This window comes from Acomys russatus, chromosome 28 (assembly GCF_903995435.1).
Source record: "Acomys russatus chromosome 28, mAcoRus1.1, whole genome shotgun sequence".
Classification (NCBI taxonomy): Eukaryota; Metazoa; Chordata; class Mammalia; order Rodentia; family Muridae; genus Acomys; species Acomys russatus.
In genome coordinates this window covers 997764-1017260 of record NC_067164.1, presented here as the reverse complement: position 1 = coordinate 1017260, position 19497 = coordinate 997764, and the positions used below count along the sequence as shown (strand labels likewise).

The 19497-nt window shown below is 44.0% G+C and overlaps 1 protein-coding gene across 5 annotated transcripts in view; it reads left to right on the top strand.

The window, feature by feature from the left end:
• The window catches only part of Fryl (FRY like transcription coactivator), a 143888-nt gene that overhangs the window by 97690 nt on the left and 26701 nt on the right, over positions 1-19497 (top strand). For 4 of the 5 annotated variants that reach the window (XM_051170785.1, XM_051170784.1, XM_051170787.1 and 1 more), the window contains 11 exons: positions 1172-1357; positions 3088-3292; positions 4174-4295; positions 5285-5475; positions 6836-6930; positions 8742-9349; positions 9800-9897; positions 14475-14645; positions 16473-16613; positions 18343-18540; positions 19317-19478. In XM_051170785.1, coding sequence (XP_051026742.1) covers positions 1172-1357; positions 3088-3292; positions 4174-4295; positions 5285-5475; positions 6836-6930; positions 8742-9349; positions 9800-9897; positions 14475-14645; positions 16473-16613; positions 18343-18540; positions 19317-19478 — 2177 coding nt within the window. The remainder of the gene's footprint in view (positions 1-1171; positions 1358-3087; positions 3293-4173; positions 4296-5284; positions 5476-6835; positions 6931-8741; positions 9350-9799; positions 9898-14474; positions 14646-16472; positions 16614-18342; positions 18541-19316; positions 19479-19497) is intronic. The other variant, XM_051170788.1, reaches the window with a different exon arrangement.

Genomic DNA, 19497 nt, shown 5'->3' with positions numbered 1-19497 from the left:
TCTTTTGCTTTCTGACTCTGTGCTTGTGTCTTCAACACTTTCCCAACGATTTTCTGCTCCTCGATAAGGAAAGCCCCTTGATCCTGTCACGGACACACTTGGCACACATGGAGCCACCGTAGGTCTTGCTGGCGTGCCTCTTTGTCTTAGACAATCTCGTAAGGACTTTAGGCCTCACAGCATGAGCCCCTTGCAGTCTGCCTGCACACACACCACATGCTGATTTAGGTGTTTCCCCAACCTTCTTGGTGTACAGGTAAATAGTCATGTTGCCAGCGGTTCAGACAGCCTAGTTTTGTTAGAAGCGGTATTGTAGGAGAGCCTACAACGGTATGTCAAACACTGGACCGTTCTGAGTGCCGCTAAGCACAGTCCCCGGAAGAGTGAACATTGCCTTTCTGAAGGAAGTCAAGGTAGCGGTCTTTCTGATGGTGCTTTCCTAGTCTGAGCACGTATATGCCACGTTTGGCCTACCTGGTTCCCATAGCAATAGACATTTTGTCTTACATGCCAAGCAAAATAGAATGCCTGATTTCTTAAAAGAATGCATGGATATCTGGTGTTACATAACAGGGTCATAATTTCCAAGAGGTCATGAAGTTTTGGGCATGAAACAAATTGAAAAGTTATCTTGAGAACCAGGTAGAGGCAGGCAGATCTCTGTGCTGGGTTCCAGGCCAGCCAGAGCTACATGGTGAGACCCTGTCTCAAAAAACAAACAAACAAACACCCTGATTCTCGCTAGGCATTTATATAGGTGGAACAGAAGGCCCTTATAAATGTAGGAGTGAACTCGAGCCAATTTAAAAACAAGCTGTATCATACACAATATCAATATGCCATGAAATCTCTTACACACAGTGAACACTTGCATTTGTGGGCTCTGGACACCTGGGCTGAACCCAACACACTCTCTGGGGATACCCTGTGTCTGATCAACGTTTGCAGACTTTTTTCTTTGTCATTTATTAATCTCTATTGAGAACTGTAACCACTCCCGAGCTAGTATTTCCATTCTGTTTTTAGTAACCCAGGTTTGACTTGGAGTCTCTGGAGGGTGTCAGGGCTGCATGCTATGCAACTGCACACTAGGAATCTGAGTGGCACCGGTGGGACCACTTCCTCTTACTGTCCTCCTGGCTGACGATGTTTTTTGTCCTCTCCTTTGCAGGGTTTGACCACTGCCACCCTGAGGTGTATGAACATTGCAAACGCCTGCTTCTGCACTTACTAATAGTGATGGGACCCAACAGTAACATCCGGACTGTTGCTTCTGTCCTTCTCAGGAACAAGGAATTCAATGAGCCCAGGGTGTTGACAGTCAAACAAACTGCACACTCAGATTATACTTTCACAGGTACCGACTTTGAAGCCACGAGTTCCAAAGTAAAAACACACGCCCTTAAGTTGGAACCCTGCAGTAGTGGAAAGTCAGCCAGGAAAAAGTTGGAAAATCTGTAACCATTTAAAATGCAGTTGTACTTTTTTTTTTTTTTTTGGTGGGGGGCGGCTTGTTTTTTAAGACAGGGGCTTGTTTTTGAGACAGGGTTTCTCTGTGTAACCTTGGCTGTCCTGGACTTGCTATGTACAGCTGTGTCATTTTTAAGTACCATCTGAAGCATTCCTAACCAACCGAAGAATGCATTAAAGCAGATGGTTGAGTCTCTTACGTCTATAGCTCTCTAGCAAACATGTTTTAGATTGGGTAAGGTATTTAAGTGAAAGAAGAAACAAAAAGTGCTTAATTTATTGACTACAAGGTTTTTTTTGTTGTTGTAGTTGTTTTTTTACAAAGATGCTGTGTGAGATTCCTTCTCGTAATTTCTAAAAGCTGGCTGACATTTAAAAATCTTTAGTTCCCCCCCGCAAAAAAAATCTTTAGTCCCTTGATTATCCTCGCTACATTGAAATGTTCCATATTTTGAATTCGGGGGTGGGGGGGGCAAGATTAATGAGACTTTTCTGGCGACTCTTAGTTCATCGTGTTCAAGGTCTCTGTTGAGTTCTGTGGGCTTTTGTTGCCGTTGATGTTTTAAGCTCGCAATCGCAGCTTATTTATTCCAGTCACACTAACACAGCACTTGGCAATGCAGTTGTTTTTAGGAATTAAAGTGCATTTGCCTTTTTATCTAATCGCATGTCAGACACAGAGCTGATGAGATTTTTTTAAACTGTGATTAAAAGACAGATCAAGGGCCAAGATCCATGTGGTGGAGAGAAAAAAATACAGTGCCCACAAATTGCCCTTTGGCCTGCACACATACACACACACACACACTCACACCCCCTGCCTTGATGTGCATTAGCATCCCCCAACATACACAGAATTAAATATAAGATGTAATTTTAAAAAAAAATTTTTTTTTGCAGCCGGGCGTAGTGGCGCACGCCTTTAATCCCAGCACTCGGGAGGCAGAGGCAGGCGGATCGCTGTGAGTTCGAGGCCAGCCTGGTCTACAAAGTGAGTCCAGGATGGCCAAGGCTACACAGAGAGACCCTGTCTCGAAAAACCAAAAAAAAAAAATTTTTTTTAAGTAAAAATAGAGTAAACCTTCCTGGTTTTGTATGAAAAGCACGTTCATTCAAAATCCCATAGCTTGTTGCTTATTTATAAATATCCATTTGCCATTTTGTAAGGTTTTAACTTTTAGCAGTATTTATTTAATGATTGGCTTACTATAAATATTAGATAAAAATTAAAATAGATTCTTAAAGTAAAAATGAAGCCAAGATTATAGAACTTTTTATATTGTAATTAAAAATCAGTTTGCACTGTAGAAATGTACTTTGACTTAATAAAGGTGAAGAAAACAGGCCACTTGCCTAGAGTTTTGCCACATCAGTGGTTTTCGGCAGATGGCAGCAGAGGGCCACTTAGTGCAACTAAGATTAACACTGTGAACACAGTGTTTACCTCTAAAGCGTTTGCTAAAGTTGTGCCTGTGCAGCTCAGGAGAGATGTTCCTTCGCCTGCCCCATGCCCTCACGTATCCCATGCCATGTGTGAGTAGCAGTGACCAGCACAGTTACGCCCTATTCTGGAGGCTCTGTTGTGCGATTCTCTTCATGGTTGGTTTCCTCTTCCAGCAGGCATTAACGATTTTATACCTGATTACCAGCCCTCCCCTATGACTGACTCAGGGCTCAGCTCCAGTTCTACCTCCTCAAGTATCAGCTTAGGAAACAACAGCGCTGCCATTTCTCACCTGCATGCCACGCTCCTCGGCGAGGTGGGCCTCTCAGTGGAGCAGGATGGGAAAGTCAAAACCCTCATGGAGTTCATTACCTCAAGGTAACCGTGCAGCTCTCTCCATCGCGGCGTTTGTGTTGAACTAGTTTCACATCCGTCAAACAGTGGAAGCCAGGCTTGGGTTTTCTGAAATTCCATACTTTGGAACACACAAGTTTGTATGGTACAGGCTTTTGAAAATCATATATGGTTTCCTAAATGCTCAAAGACAGCACTATTATCTGGAGGCATAACTAATCAACCACGTACCTTTTTTTATAGTCTGCTTATTCAGGACTCTAAGATAAATAGATGGAGAAAGGATGTGATGGCCCATAAGAACCAAACCACAGGGCCTAGTCCCAGCATTCACAAGATGGCTCACAGCCCTCTGTCACAAACTCCAGTCCCGAGAGATCTGACACCCTGCTCTGACCTCAAAGAACAACAGACATGCATGTTGTGCACATACATACATGCATACAAAACACACATACATGTAAAATAATAAATAAACATTTTCTGTGTGTTTTGCCTACGTATATGCCCCTCTGACTTGTACCGATGAGATTTGGAGGTTAGTTTTGGGGATGACAGAGTCATAAAATTATGTAATGCAATTAGGACTTAGAAGAAAAACATCATTAAAGGGAAACACACAGAGATTCTGAATTGCAACCATCCCTTCCTTTCATGCAAGCAGCACTCCTCTCGTCAGGCTAGCCTGTCATCTTGTCCGGCCGTATCCGCTGCCATCCTGTGGTCCTCCACTTGCTGGAGGCCTTTCCTTGGCCACGTGCTTAAGCGGTAGGAGTAGGCTGGACCCATGACCACAGCCCCGCCCCCTCCTGAGTGTGAAGGTGAAGTCTAGACAGGTTAAAAACAAGTGGTTGATGCCGACTCCAGACGAACGAATGTCGAATGTCGCCGTCATCTCTTGTCAGGAAACGAGGGCCCCTTTGGAACCATGAGGATGTTTCTGCCAAGAACCCTAGCATCAGGAGTGCCGAGCAGCTCACCACGTTCCTGAAGCACGTGGTTGCTGTTTTCAAGCAGTCAAATGCAGGTATTGTCTTTGATGAATACACTACGCACCATTTGATTTTAAAACTGTATCCGTGTGACTGAATTTTCAGTGATGCCCAGCTAAAAGGTTGATAATTAATATCCTATGTACACCTTTTTAGAAAGATTTTATTATATGATACATGATTGATGACAGGTGCGTCGGTAAAGAAAAATTACTACTAATTAAAAATAAGACTTCTACCCGGATGTAATAGTCACACGGATACTAGCCATAAAATTGTACAATACAACTTAAGAGTTATGAAAAATAACATTAAAGCGGTGCTTCTCAACCTTCCTAACACTGCAACCCTTTAATAGACTACCTCATGTTGTGGTGACCTGCAACTATAAAATTATTTTTGTTGCAATTCATAATTGTAATATTGTTACTACTGTGAATTGTAATGTAAACGTCTAATATGCAGGATTTCTGATATGCAACACCCAAAGTAGTCATGACCCATAGGTTGAGAATTACTGCATTCAAGAGAAATCTAGAGAAAATTAGAAAAATTTAAATCCCTTTACATAAGTAAAGGTTTCTACAATTTGGCATTTAACACATTCTGACAATCTTCATAAAAGAATTCCACGTTAACATGGTGCTTTCCTGCTAAGGATGGTTCTGTTCCTCCGGACCTTCAGCAGTGTTTAGAGCCATGTTTGTCCTCAGTGTTCCTACAATGAGGGTTGCCAAAGGAACTAGAATGTTGTTAAGTACCACTGGATGCCTAGGGCATCCCTCTTTACAGAAACCACCTGTCTCCAACTGTCAGCATCACTGAGGGTGAGAGATCCTGGACCCCAGGCTCCCTTCCCTGGAGATCAGGACAAAGATCTCTGTACAATGCAAGCACGGTACAAGCACTGTCCCTGATGGTGGTGCAGTCGGCCTGGCCAGGTAGCGTGCAGGGCACTGGTGGTAAGATGACCATGACTCCCCGTGCTGTGCACAGGCACCCATGGTCTCCCATGTCCTCTCAGAAGGAATCCACCTGGAGCGCCATCTCAGTGAGGTTGCTCTACAGTCGGCACTTTCGTGTTCCTCTCGACACTATGCTGGGAGATCCTTCCAGATCTTCAGGGCCCTGAAGCAGCCCCTGTCTGCGAATACACTTTCTGACGTCCTCTCCAGGCTCGTGGAAACCGTAGGGGACCCAGGGGAGGATGCGCAGGTAAGGTTCCTGCTACCTTGGCAGTTATCACCTGCTCCTAGAGGGATGGAGTCATCTGAGCAGCCAGATCCCAGTTACAGCCAGATGGCTAATTAATTACTAACGTGGGTTAGCAACTGGCACAGTGAGATTTCCTGCTGAGTCTTTAAGAACCTATTTAGACACATGATCCATGGCTGCTAGAGAAAGCTTTTTGGACACATACATCCATCTACGTAGTACCTAAAGATTATTCCACAGTCACCAAAAGGCAGTAGCGTTAGGATATCAAATATCAGTGGAGCGAGAAACAGGGGGTTTCATTTTTAAAGATAAGTAAAACACCACACTGGAGAACTCAAATTTGTGCAGTCCAGTGGGTTTACTGATTCCAGAGAATAGATCTTAAATGACAAACAAGACAAGGCTTTGGCATTCTGGGAATTGCAGAAACAAGGCTTTGTTTCACCTGGTCTTACTTAATGCCATGAAAGTATAAGGTATTGATTTCAAGAGCCACAAAGGAGAAGGGAGACATGTGTATACACACACACACACACACACACACACACACACACACACACACACACGATTAGCTAAGTAGTGTTCCTGAAGAAGATGTTGAAATGAACCAGGTCATGTGATGATCTGCATTGAGAACATTTCCGGTAGAAAACAGGAGTCAGAAGTGCAAAGGCCCTGTGGCAGGGGCAGGAGGTTTTCTTTGAGGAACTTCAGGGAAACCAAGGGAACTAGCAAGCATTGAGCGGAGGGCAGGGCCTGACATAACTAATCCAGAATATGGAAGACCTTGTAGACAAGCTGCATGGAATCATTGGAAAGCCACTGCCAAAGTATTGAGAAAAGGAAATGATGTGATATTATTGGCTCGGGAAAGGGCGGAGGTGGGGCTGTCTAGGTGGAGTCCTTGCAGAGGTTGGGAGGGACAAGTAGTCAGAGAGGTCCAATAGCGGGCTATTGAAGGAAGCCAGGCTGACGCAGTAGGCTCCACTCACAGAGGCAATGGGAGGTGTGGAAAAAGCAGTCAGATTTAGGATAGACTTTAAAGTGATTTTTTTTTTTTTTTGAAGACCTGATGGTAGATTCGGTATACATATAAAGAAGGAAACAAAAATGGTGGCTAGACTTCCGGCCTGAGCAATTTGTAGCAATTACAGACACTGCTGTTATAATCAACCTCTGCCATCAATCTGATGAGCACTCACCAGTCAGCGAAGTCGTGTTGCTCAGGAGGTTAATTATTTTGTAACTCGAACGAGAGAGATTAGTCCTATTTTTAAATCTCCCCAGGAAGTCCATTGCTTTTTTTTTTTTTTTTAACATGAACATCATTAATTAAAACCTGTCCTCTTGTCCCCAGGGATTTGTGATTGAACTGCTTCTCACCTTGGAATCTGCGATCGATACCTTGGCTGAAACCATGAAGCATTATGACCTGCTTTCTGCCCTTTCTCAGTAAGAACTTAAAACCAGGCAGCCCTGAATGCAGGGCTCCTGCGTCTGAGCACGGGGGCGCCCGAACCCGTGGGTGCCTGAGCCTGGGGCTGCCCGAGCCCGGGGGTGCCTGAGCAGGGGATGCCTGAGCCCCGAGGTGCCTGAGCCTTGGGGGCGCTAGAACCTGTGGGTGCCTGAACCTAGGGACGCCTGAGCCCGTGGGTGCCTGAGCCTGGGGGCGCCTGAGCTCTGGGTTGGCTGAGCCTGGGGGCGCCTGAACCTGTGGATGCCTGAGCCTTGGGGGCACCTGAGCCCCGGGGTGCCTGAGCCTTGAGGGCGCCTGAACCCATGGGTGCCTGAGCATTGAGGGCGCCCGAACCCGTGGGTGCCTGAGCCTGGGGGCGCCCGAATGCCCAGAGTTCAGATAGTGGCCTGGGAATGTAGGTCAGCTGGTAGCCCTGGAGAAGCTCTGGGTTTGGTCCCTACCACTGAATAAACATGGTGAAGTGGCTCATACACAGTGTAATGGCGCCTGCTGTAATTAGAGTGCTACGAAGTTGGAGAGAGACGGGTCGGGTCATCCTTGGCCCCAGAGTGTACTGAAGGCTGGTCTGGGATGCGCAGCCCGGTCCAAAGGAAAAAGAAAGTAAAGGGGAGGGGAAAGTCAGATGCGGGCTGAAGAGATGACACAACGTTCACTCAGTTAGAAATTGAGTTCAGTTTTCCACAACCAGCTCCACCTCCTAACTCCAGCTCCAAAAGATCTAGCACCCTCTTCTGGTATTTAAAAGCATCCACACGTACATGCCCCAACATTTTTACACACTAATTTTTTAAGCATGGAAAATGCCTCCAAGTGAAAACAGCCCTCAATGAGGACTTTAGAAAGTTCTGGAACTGATCTCATCAGCGTTCTCTTCCAGTGTCCTGGTTGGGGGACCTTCTGACTGTCTATTTAGGCTCCACTGACAAGCCCCATTGCTGTCACACCAGGGTGTAGTCACTCCCTGGACGATCCCTCAGGGCACCTATATTTATGGTCATGCCACTTTCTCCAGAGCTGCCTCGGACAGCTCCTCTCTAAGCATTTGCCAGTGGTCTCATCCTTTGGATTCCCCTCGTCCCGTTAAGTTCTAATAACAGCAATTAAGAGGATATCAATCTATACTCACCCCTCTCCGTAGGCTTTATTTACTGTCTCTATCTTTTTGCATACTTTTGGTATGTGTACAAAAGTAATTCATCTTAATCAGTTGGGCACTCGGAAGAAGCCGGAAGTCTCTGTGCTTGGGTCTCATGGAGTGAACGTCCCACTGAAAGGAGGGATGTGAGAGTTGTCAAGCTGGATGGTCGTGATGCAAAAGGGTCTGCTCTGGATGGGACTGGTACCTGAATGCAGAGCTGACTTGGTGACTGCTCTACAAAACAAAAACAAACAAAAAAAAAAAACTCTCCTGGCCTTAAAATATAGAGGCCCAGCAGACAGGGTCTGTTGTGCTTTTTGGTTTTAATATGGTGGCAAAATTGAAATAAAGTCAGATCTTAAAATTTACTTTTTCAGTTTTTAAGAATACATTTTTAAAAAAGATTTATTATATATGCAGTATTCTGCCTGCATGTATGACTTTACACCAGAAGAGGGCACCAGATCTCATCATAGATGCTCATGAGCCATCATGTGTGGTTGACTGGGAATTGAGCTCAGACCTCTGGAAGAACAGCCTCTGCTCTTAACCTCTGAGCCTTTAAAAATAAATTTAATGTAGCAAGTGACTTCGTCTTCTTTGATTCCTTTTGTTCTTTTTCTCTTTTCCTTTCTCTTGTCTCTGTAGAACCTCATACCATGATCCTGTAATGGGAAACAAGTATGCAGCTAACAGAAAAAGCACTGGACAGCTTAATCTAAGCACAAGTCCCAGCAGCAGCACCAATTACTTGGGATACAACAGTAACACAAGAAGCAACTCTCTGAGGTTAAGTTTAGTTGGCGACCGCAGAGGCGACCGCCGGCGGAGTAACACACTGGATATAACGGATGGGCGGATAAACCATCCCGGCAGCTTGGCGAGGACTCGAAGCCTTTCCTCGCTGAGAGAGAAAGGAATGTACGACACACAGCCCGCCACGGAGCCCACCAACCTGATGGCCACCATCTTTTGGATCGCGGCGTCTCTGTTAGAATCTGATTATGAATACGAATACCTCCTGGCCCTAAGGCTCCTCAACAAACTGCTGGTCCACCTGCCCTTGGATAAGTCAGAGAGCCGAGAGAAGATTGAAACCGTGCAAAGCAAGTTGAAATGGAGTAACTTCCCGGGCCTGCAGCAGCTCTTCCTCAAGGGCTTCACCTCGGTGTCCACTCAAGAGATGACCGTGCAGCTCCTCAGTCAACTCATTTCTGTCTCCAAACACACGTTGGTGGATCCGTCCCAATTGTCAGGTGATGCTAACGTGATCTGTATCGGAGTTGTTACAGTTTCCTTTTAAGGGAGTGTGGTGGGCGGGGCTGGGGTGGGACCTAGTTTCTTGCCAATGCTAATACAACCAATGAGCTGCATCCTCAGGCTATGATTGCATTTTAATGTAGCTGGAAGTAGACCAAGCATTTGCTCTGAAACTGCCAAGTTATAATAATAATAATTATTATTATTATAATTATAATTATAATAATAAATAATAATAATAAGTTGTTACTATTGTTGTTGTTGTTATTATTATTTTAATAACTTTTCATGTTAGGTAAATCATTTGGTAAAATAATTTATAGGATCAGATATCCCATAGAAATGAAAGTGGTTTCTGTAGACCGTTTAAATGTGCCTGTAGCTTTCCAAATCTTGTACAATAAAGTTGGTTCTTGTTTGCTTTTTTTTTTTTTCTCGCCCAATAGGTTTTCCTCTTAACATCCTTTGCTTACTGCCTCACTTAATCCAGCATTTTGACAGCCCAACTCAGTTTTGCAAAGAAACAGCTAGTCGAATAGCAAAGGTAAGCAAGCATGATGCTGAAAGATCCGGCTTAGAGCATCACTCTGTCTTACAAATCCTCTCACTGTTCCTTCCTGAATTTTGCCTCTAATGTTTATTGTTTATCCCACAAGGAGTTGCACTGAAGCCAGTGAATAAAAATATTTAATTTGAGTGACCCTCCTCTGAGTCTGAGTCTTTTTCTGCTCCTTTTCCTACTTTTCTTCTCCACCACTCTGTCAGTTTCTCCTTCTGATCCAGGCACTGGGCGGATGCTAGGGAGGTAGATAGCGCTCCCATCCTTGTTGGCCTTAGAGTGGGGATATACGCACGGAAGCCAAAGCTAGAGTCTGTGAGGCTCTAGGCAGTGTGCACAGCGCCTCTGGGGCACAGACAGACAGACAGACAGACAGACAGAAGGTGTCTCTATAGAAGATATCAAACTCGAACCACCGAAGTGAGATCCCTGGTTGGGGGGCCTGTGAGTGGGCCAGGAATTGATGTTTTCTGAGCAGAAGAAATTGCATGTGCAGAGATCTGGAGAGCTGACTTGGCTATTAAGAGCCCTTGCTGCTCTTCCAGAGGGCCTGAGCACAATTCCCATCCCCCCCACACACACATATACAACATGCACACACTCACACGAATTAAATAGAACTATTAGAGGGAAAAACTACCTGTGCCGAGTCCCCAAACTATAGCTTGAGTTTCTTAAAATTCTTTCCACTTTTTTCTTTTTAACCCTTTCTTTTGTCTTTTCTCTTGACCTACACTTATATTTCCTCCCCACCGCACAGTTCTGAAAGCAGCAGTATAGCTATTTTTCTTTCATCTGTTAATGTGTTTAAAATGTATGTCTCTTAATTTTATAAAATATGATTTGGGCATTTTTAAAAATAATTTCTTGTCCGGACAGCTTTTTAAAGATTGGATTCCTATTTACGTATGTACAAATATATGCTTGTCGGTCATTGCCTCTTGGAGGGGGAAATGTTCAAACTTAAAACTTGCAATTACAAATAAAAGTTAGATACATTTAAAAATAATATACACAACCACGGTAAATGATGTGAACAGGGAGGAGTAAGGGAGCAACAACATAGCTACAAACGAGAGCCCTGGAGGAAAAGACAGAAATGTCTAACAAAGAGGAAGGAATAAATTGTCCTTTTTTTGGAGAGCTTTTCACAGAAACAGTTTTCTTAGAACCCGTGATTCAGCCAACAGGCAGCGCGGTGAAGGGAGGAGGTGAGTGTACACGTGCACAGGGAAGGAGACCCTCCCATCGTCAGCTGCAGCCCCGCCCAGTGCAGGGTCATAGTAAGTGCGAACAGTGACCAAGCACATTAGCTGTAATGAACACCAGAATTTTTGTGTTGCCTTGCCAGGTAATATAGAGGACAAGAAAATACTTAGACTTCACATGGTAGCACGAGCCTATGGAGATAGGATCTCCACACGTGAAAGGGCACCTTGGTCTTCCTGGGGAGCTGCAGGACAGCCAAGGGATGTAGAGACCCTGCCCTAAAAACAAACAAGAAAAGATTTTTTAAAAAGTATTAATAAAACATAGCCTTGAGTCCCTCCCTACTTGAATTTCTAAATTTATTATAATTTATTAAATACAAAAGGTTTCTTAATTAACCAGTTGTAGATCACTTAGCTTGTCATGGTTAATGCAAACATATCTTAGATTCTAAAAAATGGTAAGCCAGACATAGTGGCTCATATCTATAATCTCAGTATTCTGAAGACTGAGGAAGAAATTTCATCATGAATTTGAGGACAGCTGGGTTAGATGGTAAATTCTAAGCCAGCCTGGACTACAGAGTAAGAACCTGTCTCAAAACTTTAAAAAAGAAAAAACAAAATTCCCACGTCCCACATAGGTAGAAAGAGAGAAGAACCAACTCCTGCAAGATGTCCTCTGACTTCCACACACATGCACACGCATCAAAAGAATAAATAAATGTAATGAAATTGAAAGATGAGCATGCATGGTAGTTAAAAAAAAAAGTGAGCCAAAAATTTTTAATTTTGATTTTTAATAAGTTCAACATACAACATTCAATATTTAGCAGAAAATATTTTTGGGAAATATTTGCCTGAGATAAACCAACTTTATATGTGGTACTTCCACTGATAAGGGTTTAGGATGATATAAAATTTATTAAAAGTAGATTTCATATTAATATTCTAATGATGCATCATCAGTAAAATATAAAGAAGGTCTCCCCCCCCCCAACCTTAATTGAGGGGGTTAGAAAGAAATATTTGGCTTAAATAGAATTTTTAAGGAAACAGATAACATAACTAGGGAAATAGAAGCATTTAAGAGATGTAGCCAGTGTGTGCAGTAGCCAACCTACTAAGTGCTGGAGTCACTGAGAAGCCTAGCCTGGCCTAAAAGCTGTCATCGCCCCTGAGGAGAAAGCTGCTGGTGTCCTGACCTCATCAATAGACAGGAAGTCCCCAAATAATTGTTTTGCTTCTAAGAATCCAAATCAGGCCTCTGCGATTGCTAAATTGTTTTTAAGTGTGCCTTCTCCTGCGGAGCAGCACAGGATGGCTCCCTCTGTGTATGCTTTTAGCAACCTGCAGGATGCACGCTAAATTGATTTCCTTAATTTATTCTCTCACTTGTAACTGTTGAGAGTAATTTTCCGCCATTATGTGCTTCCTCGTTATGCAAATACCGCTAGGTCTGTGTGTATGCCCGTGGAGAGCCCGGCATTTGCAGGCCAGGCAGCGCTCATCATAGGAAAGAGCTGTCAGAGAACATTCCCTTTTTGATCTTTGGATTGTATTTTAGCCTGGTGCTTGGAAATGTCAAAGTTAATTCTTAGGTCATTTTCTTTTTTATAATACTGCACAGGAATTCTCTCTCTTTTCAAAGATAAATGTTTTAAAACTATTGTTGAGAAGAAAAGTACCCTTTTGTAAGAATTCAGGATAGCCAGAGGCGATGGTGCACACCTGCAACCCCAGTGATCAGAAAGCTGAGAAGGAAGAACCACAAGTTCAAGTCTGGCCTGGGCCGCAGAAGAAGGCCCACAAGCAAACGAAACCCCCAAAGAATGTTTTGTTACTCAAGAAAACTTATAAAGCAAGGAGATTTAATTATTGTGAAAGTATAAGATTATATGACTTTTTAAATCATTCATTAGGTTGTATATATTGAAATAGAAATGAGAGACATCAACCAAGTCGCTCCCACCCCCCCCCCCCGGCCCCATCTTCTCATTGTTGGTTTACTGATACTGGATGAGATCAGTGGCTTTCAGTGAACTTATAATTTCCATGGTAGTATATTAGATTTTCTGCCTTTATATCTCCAGCTCAAGCAGGGGCAATAGCTAAGAGACGGACTGAGGCCCTCCACGTCTGCCAGATGTCCTCTGAATTATCAAACTATTTTATCTAAACAGTTAACTATATATGTGTGTGTATTTCAGAGGCAATATTCTCTTTACTAAATGCTTCAGGCAGTTGTGAAAATGTAGGCAACACATCAGTAGTAAAAAAGAAGAACAAGTAAGAAAAGAGAAAACTGCCAAGGCCAGGCTTTCTGATAAATGCGTATGTGCTTATAGCCTTGCACATATATGAATACTAGACTTGTAAAACAGTTCTACATGGTTCTAGTGTCTCCCAGAGGAGGCCAGGAGACAGCTGCACCAAGAAACCCAGCTTAGGAAGGAACAAAGCAGCTAAGAATGGGAATTCAGTCAATAAGGCTCCCCAAAGGTCTGCTGATCCCCGTTCTGTACCTCTGTGTCAAGTAGGTTCTGGAAAACAGACATGTTGTAGGTTGGTATCCACAACGACTAGGCAAGGAACTCAGCGCTTCTGTAATCTCCTGGAGAACAGTGATGCTGGTGTGCGGATTGCCACCAGCGGGGATGCCACGGCTCCAGTGAAGTCTGTGACCATAGCCCACAGACTGAAGCTGTTGGCAGTAGCTCATCTGTGAGATACCCTGGCACAGTGGCCCTGGACCAGCCTGAGGGTCTCAAGTGCAGCCTGCCCGCTTAGGCTCTTGGGCACTAGAGCACTTTGGCATTTGATAGAACAGTTACAAAGTCATGGGTAGGGATTATAGAACCATAGACGGTCGATCACTTAGCAGAGACAGTATTGGAGACTGAAAACACCATCCAGTATTAAACCCAGACAAGTGTTGGACACGTCACTTCCTCTTTCCTTTGTTTTATTGCAGTGGTTCTCAACCTGCCTAATGTCATGACCCGTTTAGTACAGTCCCTCATGTTGTAGTGACCCCCCCAAACTATAATTTTGTTACTATTATGAATCGTAATATAAATAGTTTTGGAGACAGAGAGTTGCCCAAGGAATCTGGACCCACAGGTTGAGAACTGATGCTTTATTGCAGTTCTCGGAGGGTTTTTTGTTTTTTTGTTTTTTGTTTTGTTTTGTTTGGTTTGGTTTTTTTGCCTTTTCTGTGTCACTTTTCTAGGTTTTGAACTGAAATGCATTGAAACTTAAATATGGGTCTCAGGTTATTTGTTTAAGCCAATGCATTTAGCCTACAGCAGGTTTAAGTTGTAGGCAGCCGGAATAAGCATCTGTGTTCTCCAGGTCTGTGCAGAGGAGAAGTGCCCGACGCTGGTGAACCTGGCTCACATGATGAGTTTGTACAGCACACACACCTACTCCAGAGACTGTTCCAACTGGATCAACGTGGTGTGTCGGTACCTGCATGACTCTTTCTCAGAGGCGACTTTCAGTCTTGTGACTTACCTGGCAGAGGTGAATTGGGGTGGTTTTGAAAGGCTCACTCAGTGATAAAATTGTCAAGCGGCTGTTTATGGAGACAGCCCCTGTGGTACTAACTAGCCATCGAGTGGAGAGTGAGTGGAGAGGCGAGCACATCAGAAAACAGAGAGCGTGTAGAGCTACAAATGATTTCTTTCCAGTCCACATGTTTTTCTCCTTTTTCCAGGATTTAATTTCTTTTTTTTTTAAATATAGTTTATTAATTTATTCATATTACATCTCAATTGTTATCCCATCCCTTGTATCCTCCCATTCATCTCTCCCTCCCATTTTCCCCTTACTCCCCTCCCCTATGACTGTGACTGAGGGGGACCTCCTCCCCCTGTATATGCTCATAGGGTATCAAGTCTCTTCTTGGTAGCCTGCTACAGGATTTAATTTCTTAACCCATTGCCTTAGTTGACATGAAAGTAAATGTCTTTTTTTTTTTTGTCTTTTTGTTTTGCTTTCTTTCCTCGAGACAAGGTTTCTCTGTGTAGCCCTGGCTGTCCTAGACTCACTTTGTAGACCAGGCTGGGCTCGATTAGCCTGCCTCTGCATCTGGGATTAAAGGCGTGCACCACTGTGCCTGGCGCAAGCAACAGTCTTAGTTAGGATTTCTATTGCTGTGATGAAACACCATGACCAAAAGCAGCTTAGGGAAGGGTCTTAGCTTACAATTCCACATGACATTCCATCATTGAGGAAGTCAGGGTACAAGTTCAAACAGCATAGGAACCTGGAGCAGGAGCTAGTGTAGAGGCCATGGAGGAGTGCTGCTTACTGCCTTTCTCATACACCGCAGAACCATCTACTCAAGAGCGTTGCCACCTGCAACGTGTTGGGCCCTCTCACACCTATTTCTAATTAAAAAAAAAAAAGTCCTGCAGGCTTGCCTGCAGACCAGTTTTGTTGTGGAGGCAGGCTTCTCTACTGATCTCTCTTCTCAATTACTCGAGCCTGTGTCAAGTTGACATAAAACATAAGAGCTTGCTCGCACAGTAATGAGTGTAGACCTCTCCCTTTATAGAAAGTGGAAGTGTATTTTGGGTGGTGTTTATCCTAGAGAGTAGGTACAAATTCTATTTCTTCAAAATGTATTCTTGGTGCCTGGCCTCATGCCTGTAATCACGGCAGTGAAGAAGCTGAGGCCTGAGGTTTGGGGGCAAGCCTGGACTGCACAGTGATTCCCCAGGGAGGATGGGAGGACCCAAAACATGAGAGAGAACAAAATCTTTTTGTTTGTTTGTTTTAATTATAAGGCATGTTTCTTTCTGATGGTCTGAGTGCATTAACTGGCCATTGACGGTCCAGGTGGCAGTTACTCATTCAGTTTTATAAATAAAATCTTGTGCAAGATCAGTTAGCTACTACATAGCTTTATAAATAGTAGTTCATCATTCTTTGGTGATAGTTGGTTCTTTTTTTTTTTTTTTTTTTTTTTTTTTCCATTTTTCAAGACAGGGTCTCTGTGTAGCATTAGCTGTCCTGGACTCGCTTTGTAGACCACCAGGCTGGCCTCAAACTCATAGCGAACTGAGTGCTGGGGTTAAAGGCGTGCGCCACCACGCCCGGCATTGGTTCTTTTTCTTTTAGCCTAAAATAAATAATATTTATTTATTATCAAAGGCTGTTATTGAAATGGGAAACAGTCATCCTTTGCAACAGAAGGAAAAATAATATATGTTGCCTTTTACTGTAGCAGTTTCCTAATTTCTGGTCATGGGAACAAACCTACAGATTAAACCTACTTGTTTTTTTAAGTGTGACTCACGTTTGCCTTCGACCTGGTTAAAGCCTGTATTTTGGTGTCCCTTTTAGCTGCTAGAAAAAGGACTGTCGAGCATGCAGCACTCCTTGCTACAGATCATCTACAGTCTACTGAGTCACGTCGACTTGTCTGCAGCCCCAGCCAAGCAGTTTAACCTGGAGATCATAAAGATCATTGGCAAGTATGTTCAGGTGAGTGACCACAAAACTCACACGCAGCACTGTGTAACCTGAAATAATTCATGAGAGGGTAGGGCAGGCCAGTGATGTTTCCAGGACTACTTACCACACAGAAAATGCTCTCAGTGTAAGTGACACCAAAGCACCATTTGGATGAGCTCATTGCTGTGGTGCTTTCGTTAATGGAAGCCACATTTCTGCAACAGCTACAGCAAGTGTGTATGCAAACAGCAGCAGTTACCACTGCTGAAAACCAGGGCTGGGACTTATTTCACTCTTTGTATGACGCTCTGTGTTAGGCACTATACAGTAGATGTGTATTCTTTTTAGTAACTAGTTTTTAAAATAATGATGAGGGGGCTGGAGGGATGGCTCCGTGTTTATGAGCCCTGGCTGCTCTTCCAGAGGACCCTGGTTTGATTCCTGACATCCACCTGGCAGCTCACAACAATATGTGGCTCCGGTTTTAGGGGATCTGATGCCTTCTTCTGACCTCAAGTGCTGCATGCATGAGTTACAGAGCTATATATGTGGACAAAAACAAAAAACCACTCATACACATTAAAAGAAAAAGGAAAAAAAAAAAAAAAGCTGGCCATGGTGCCTCACACCTTTAATTCCAGCGCTCAGGGAGGCAGAGGCAGGGGGATCTCTGTAAGTTCAAGGTCAGCCTGGTCTACAAAGCAAGTCCAGAACAGCCAAGGCCACACAGAGAAACCCTGTCTCAGAATGAGGAAAGAAAAAGAAAAAAAGAAAGAACTGAAAAACACTTTATAAATTCTTTGCTGGACATTGATGCTTCTCCACATACAAACCTGCCATGTCAATCATTCCTAAATTATGTTGTACGGATATATAAAACTAAGAAAAACAAAATAATAGGCACCACAGTGAGGAAAACCTTCCTCTGAAGGTCAGCCACGCCTGAGAGTATCCCATGTTTGGTAATGAAGAAACAGCCCAGGGGCTGAGGTCGCTCAGGGGTTACAAGCACCTGTTGTTTCTGTTTAGGACCCCACAGGGCAACTCACAACAATCTCTTAACTCCAGTTCCCGGGGATCTAAAACCCTCCTCTGGCCTCTGTGGACACTGCGCACACGTGATGTGGATACATGCGCAGGCAAAGCACCCATACACATGAAATAAAATTATTTTACTTAAAATTTTTTCAAAAAGCCAAAATATATTTTAGTATTTAAATATACATCATATATATATATATATATATATATATTTTTTTTTTTTTTTTTTTTTAAATAGTATCATCTATTTGAAGCCAAAAAGCTCACATGTATGTGATTCCTTGTTTAACTGCAGCCAGGTTCCCACGTAGGACTTTCCAAGGACTTACAGTGATTTATCGAGTGTTCCCTGGAGAACAGCAAGGTCCTCCATTAGGGAGTATCAGTTGGTCTGTTGTGTGTGATCATCAAACACCACCACCAACAACTCAGATTTCTCTACATTTTATAACTCAGACCTTTCCTTAAAAGTTCTCAAGGGGAAAAAAAGGAATCCTTTTATAGACTCATACAGCAACGTCATTTTCACTCTGTAGTATAGGCTGGGTTTTGTGTGTGTTGTGTTGCGTTGAATTGTGTTGCGTTGCGTTGAGTTGTGTTGCGTTGCGTTGAGTTGTGTTGCGTTGCGTTGAGTTGCGTTGCGTTGCGTTGAGTTGCGTTGCGTTGCGTTGTTCCGCACACACTCTTTTTAGCTCTCACTGGTTCTTTCTGGATCCAGAGCCCTTACTGGAAGGAAGCCCTCAACATCCTGAAGCTGGTGGTATCGCGCTCTGCAAGTCTTGTGGTACCCAGTGATATCCCCAAGGCCTATGGCGTAGATGTAGGTTCTCCCGAAATATCCTTTGCTAAAATTTTCAACAACGTCTCAAAGGAGTTGCCCGGCAAGACCTTAGATTTCCACTTTGACATCTCTGAGGTAAGATGCCCCCTAGTGCAGTGCTATTAGGTGCTCTCACCTGCTCACTCAGTCACCCAAGCCTGAGTTGGCTCTGGGATAGGCACCGTGAAACTGCTTATAACAACAGGGCAAAAGCTGGCCTCAGTGCCGTATGTCTGTAATACCAGAGGCAGAGACAGGTGGACCCTTTTAAGTTAGTTCAAGGCCAGCCTGGTCTACAAAGTGAGTCCAAGACAGGCAAGGCTACACAGAGAAACCCTGTCTTGAAAAACAAAACAAGTAAATTGGACGAAGGCTGACGCTGAGGAAGCTTGCGTTGCCTTGAGGAAACAAGCGAACAAGCATTGTAATGGTGCCTGACTGGAAGTAAGATGGAAGTGAATTGGGAAGATACAGTGTGTCCCTAAAGGCATGTTTCGGGAAGGAGACAACATCTGAGTGTTGAAAAATAAATAGCCCTAAGGGAGCAGATACAAGAGTTTGGGGGTGCCTTGGTTAGGGTTTCTATTGCTGTCCTAAAGTACCATGACTGACATCAAGGGGGCGGGGGGGGTTTATCTCATCTTATAACTTGCAGTCCATCATCCAGGGAAGGCAGGGCCAGAACATGGAGGCAGGAGCTGATGCAGCGGCCATGGAGGGACGCTGCTTACTGGCTTGCTCCTCAGGGCTTGTTCAGCCTGCTTTCTTGGTTATTCGCAGAACACATCATGGTAGATACATTAACATTTAACTGTTGAAAGTTTCTTTGGTGTGGAAGCATCGAGTCAGCGCTGGCATTTGTTTCTGTGTAGACACCCATCATTGGAAACAAGTACGGAGGCCAGCACAGCGCTGCGGGAAGGAACGGGAAAGCAAAGGTGATCGCCGTCACCAGGAGCACCTCCTCCACCTCCTCGGGCTCCACATCCAATGCCCTGGTCCCCGTCAGTTGGAAAAGGCCGCAGTTATCACAGGTGCATAGAGAGCGTCCAT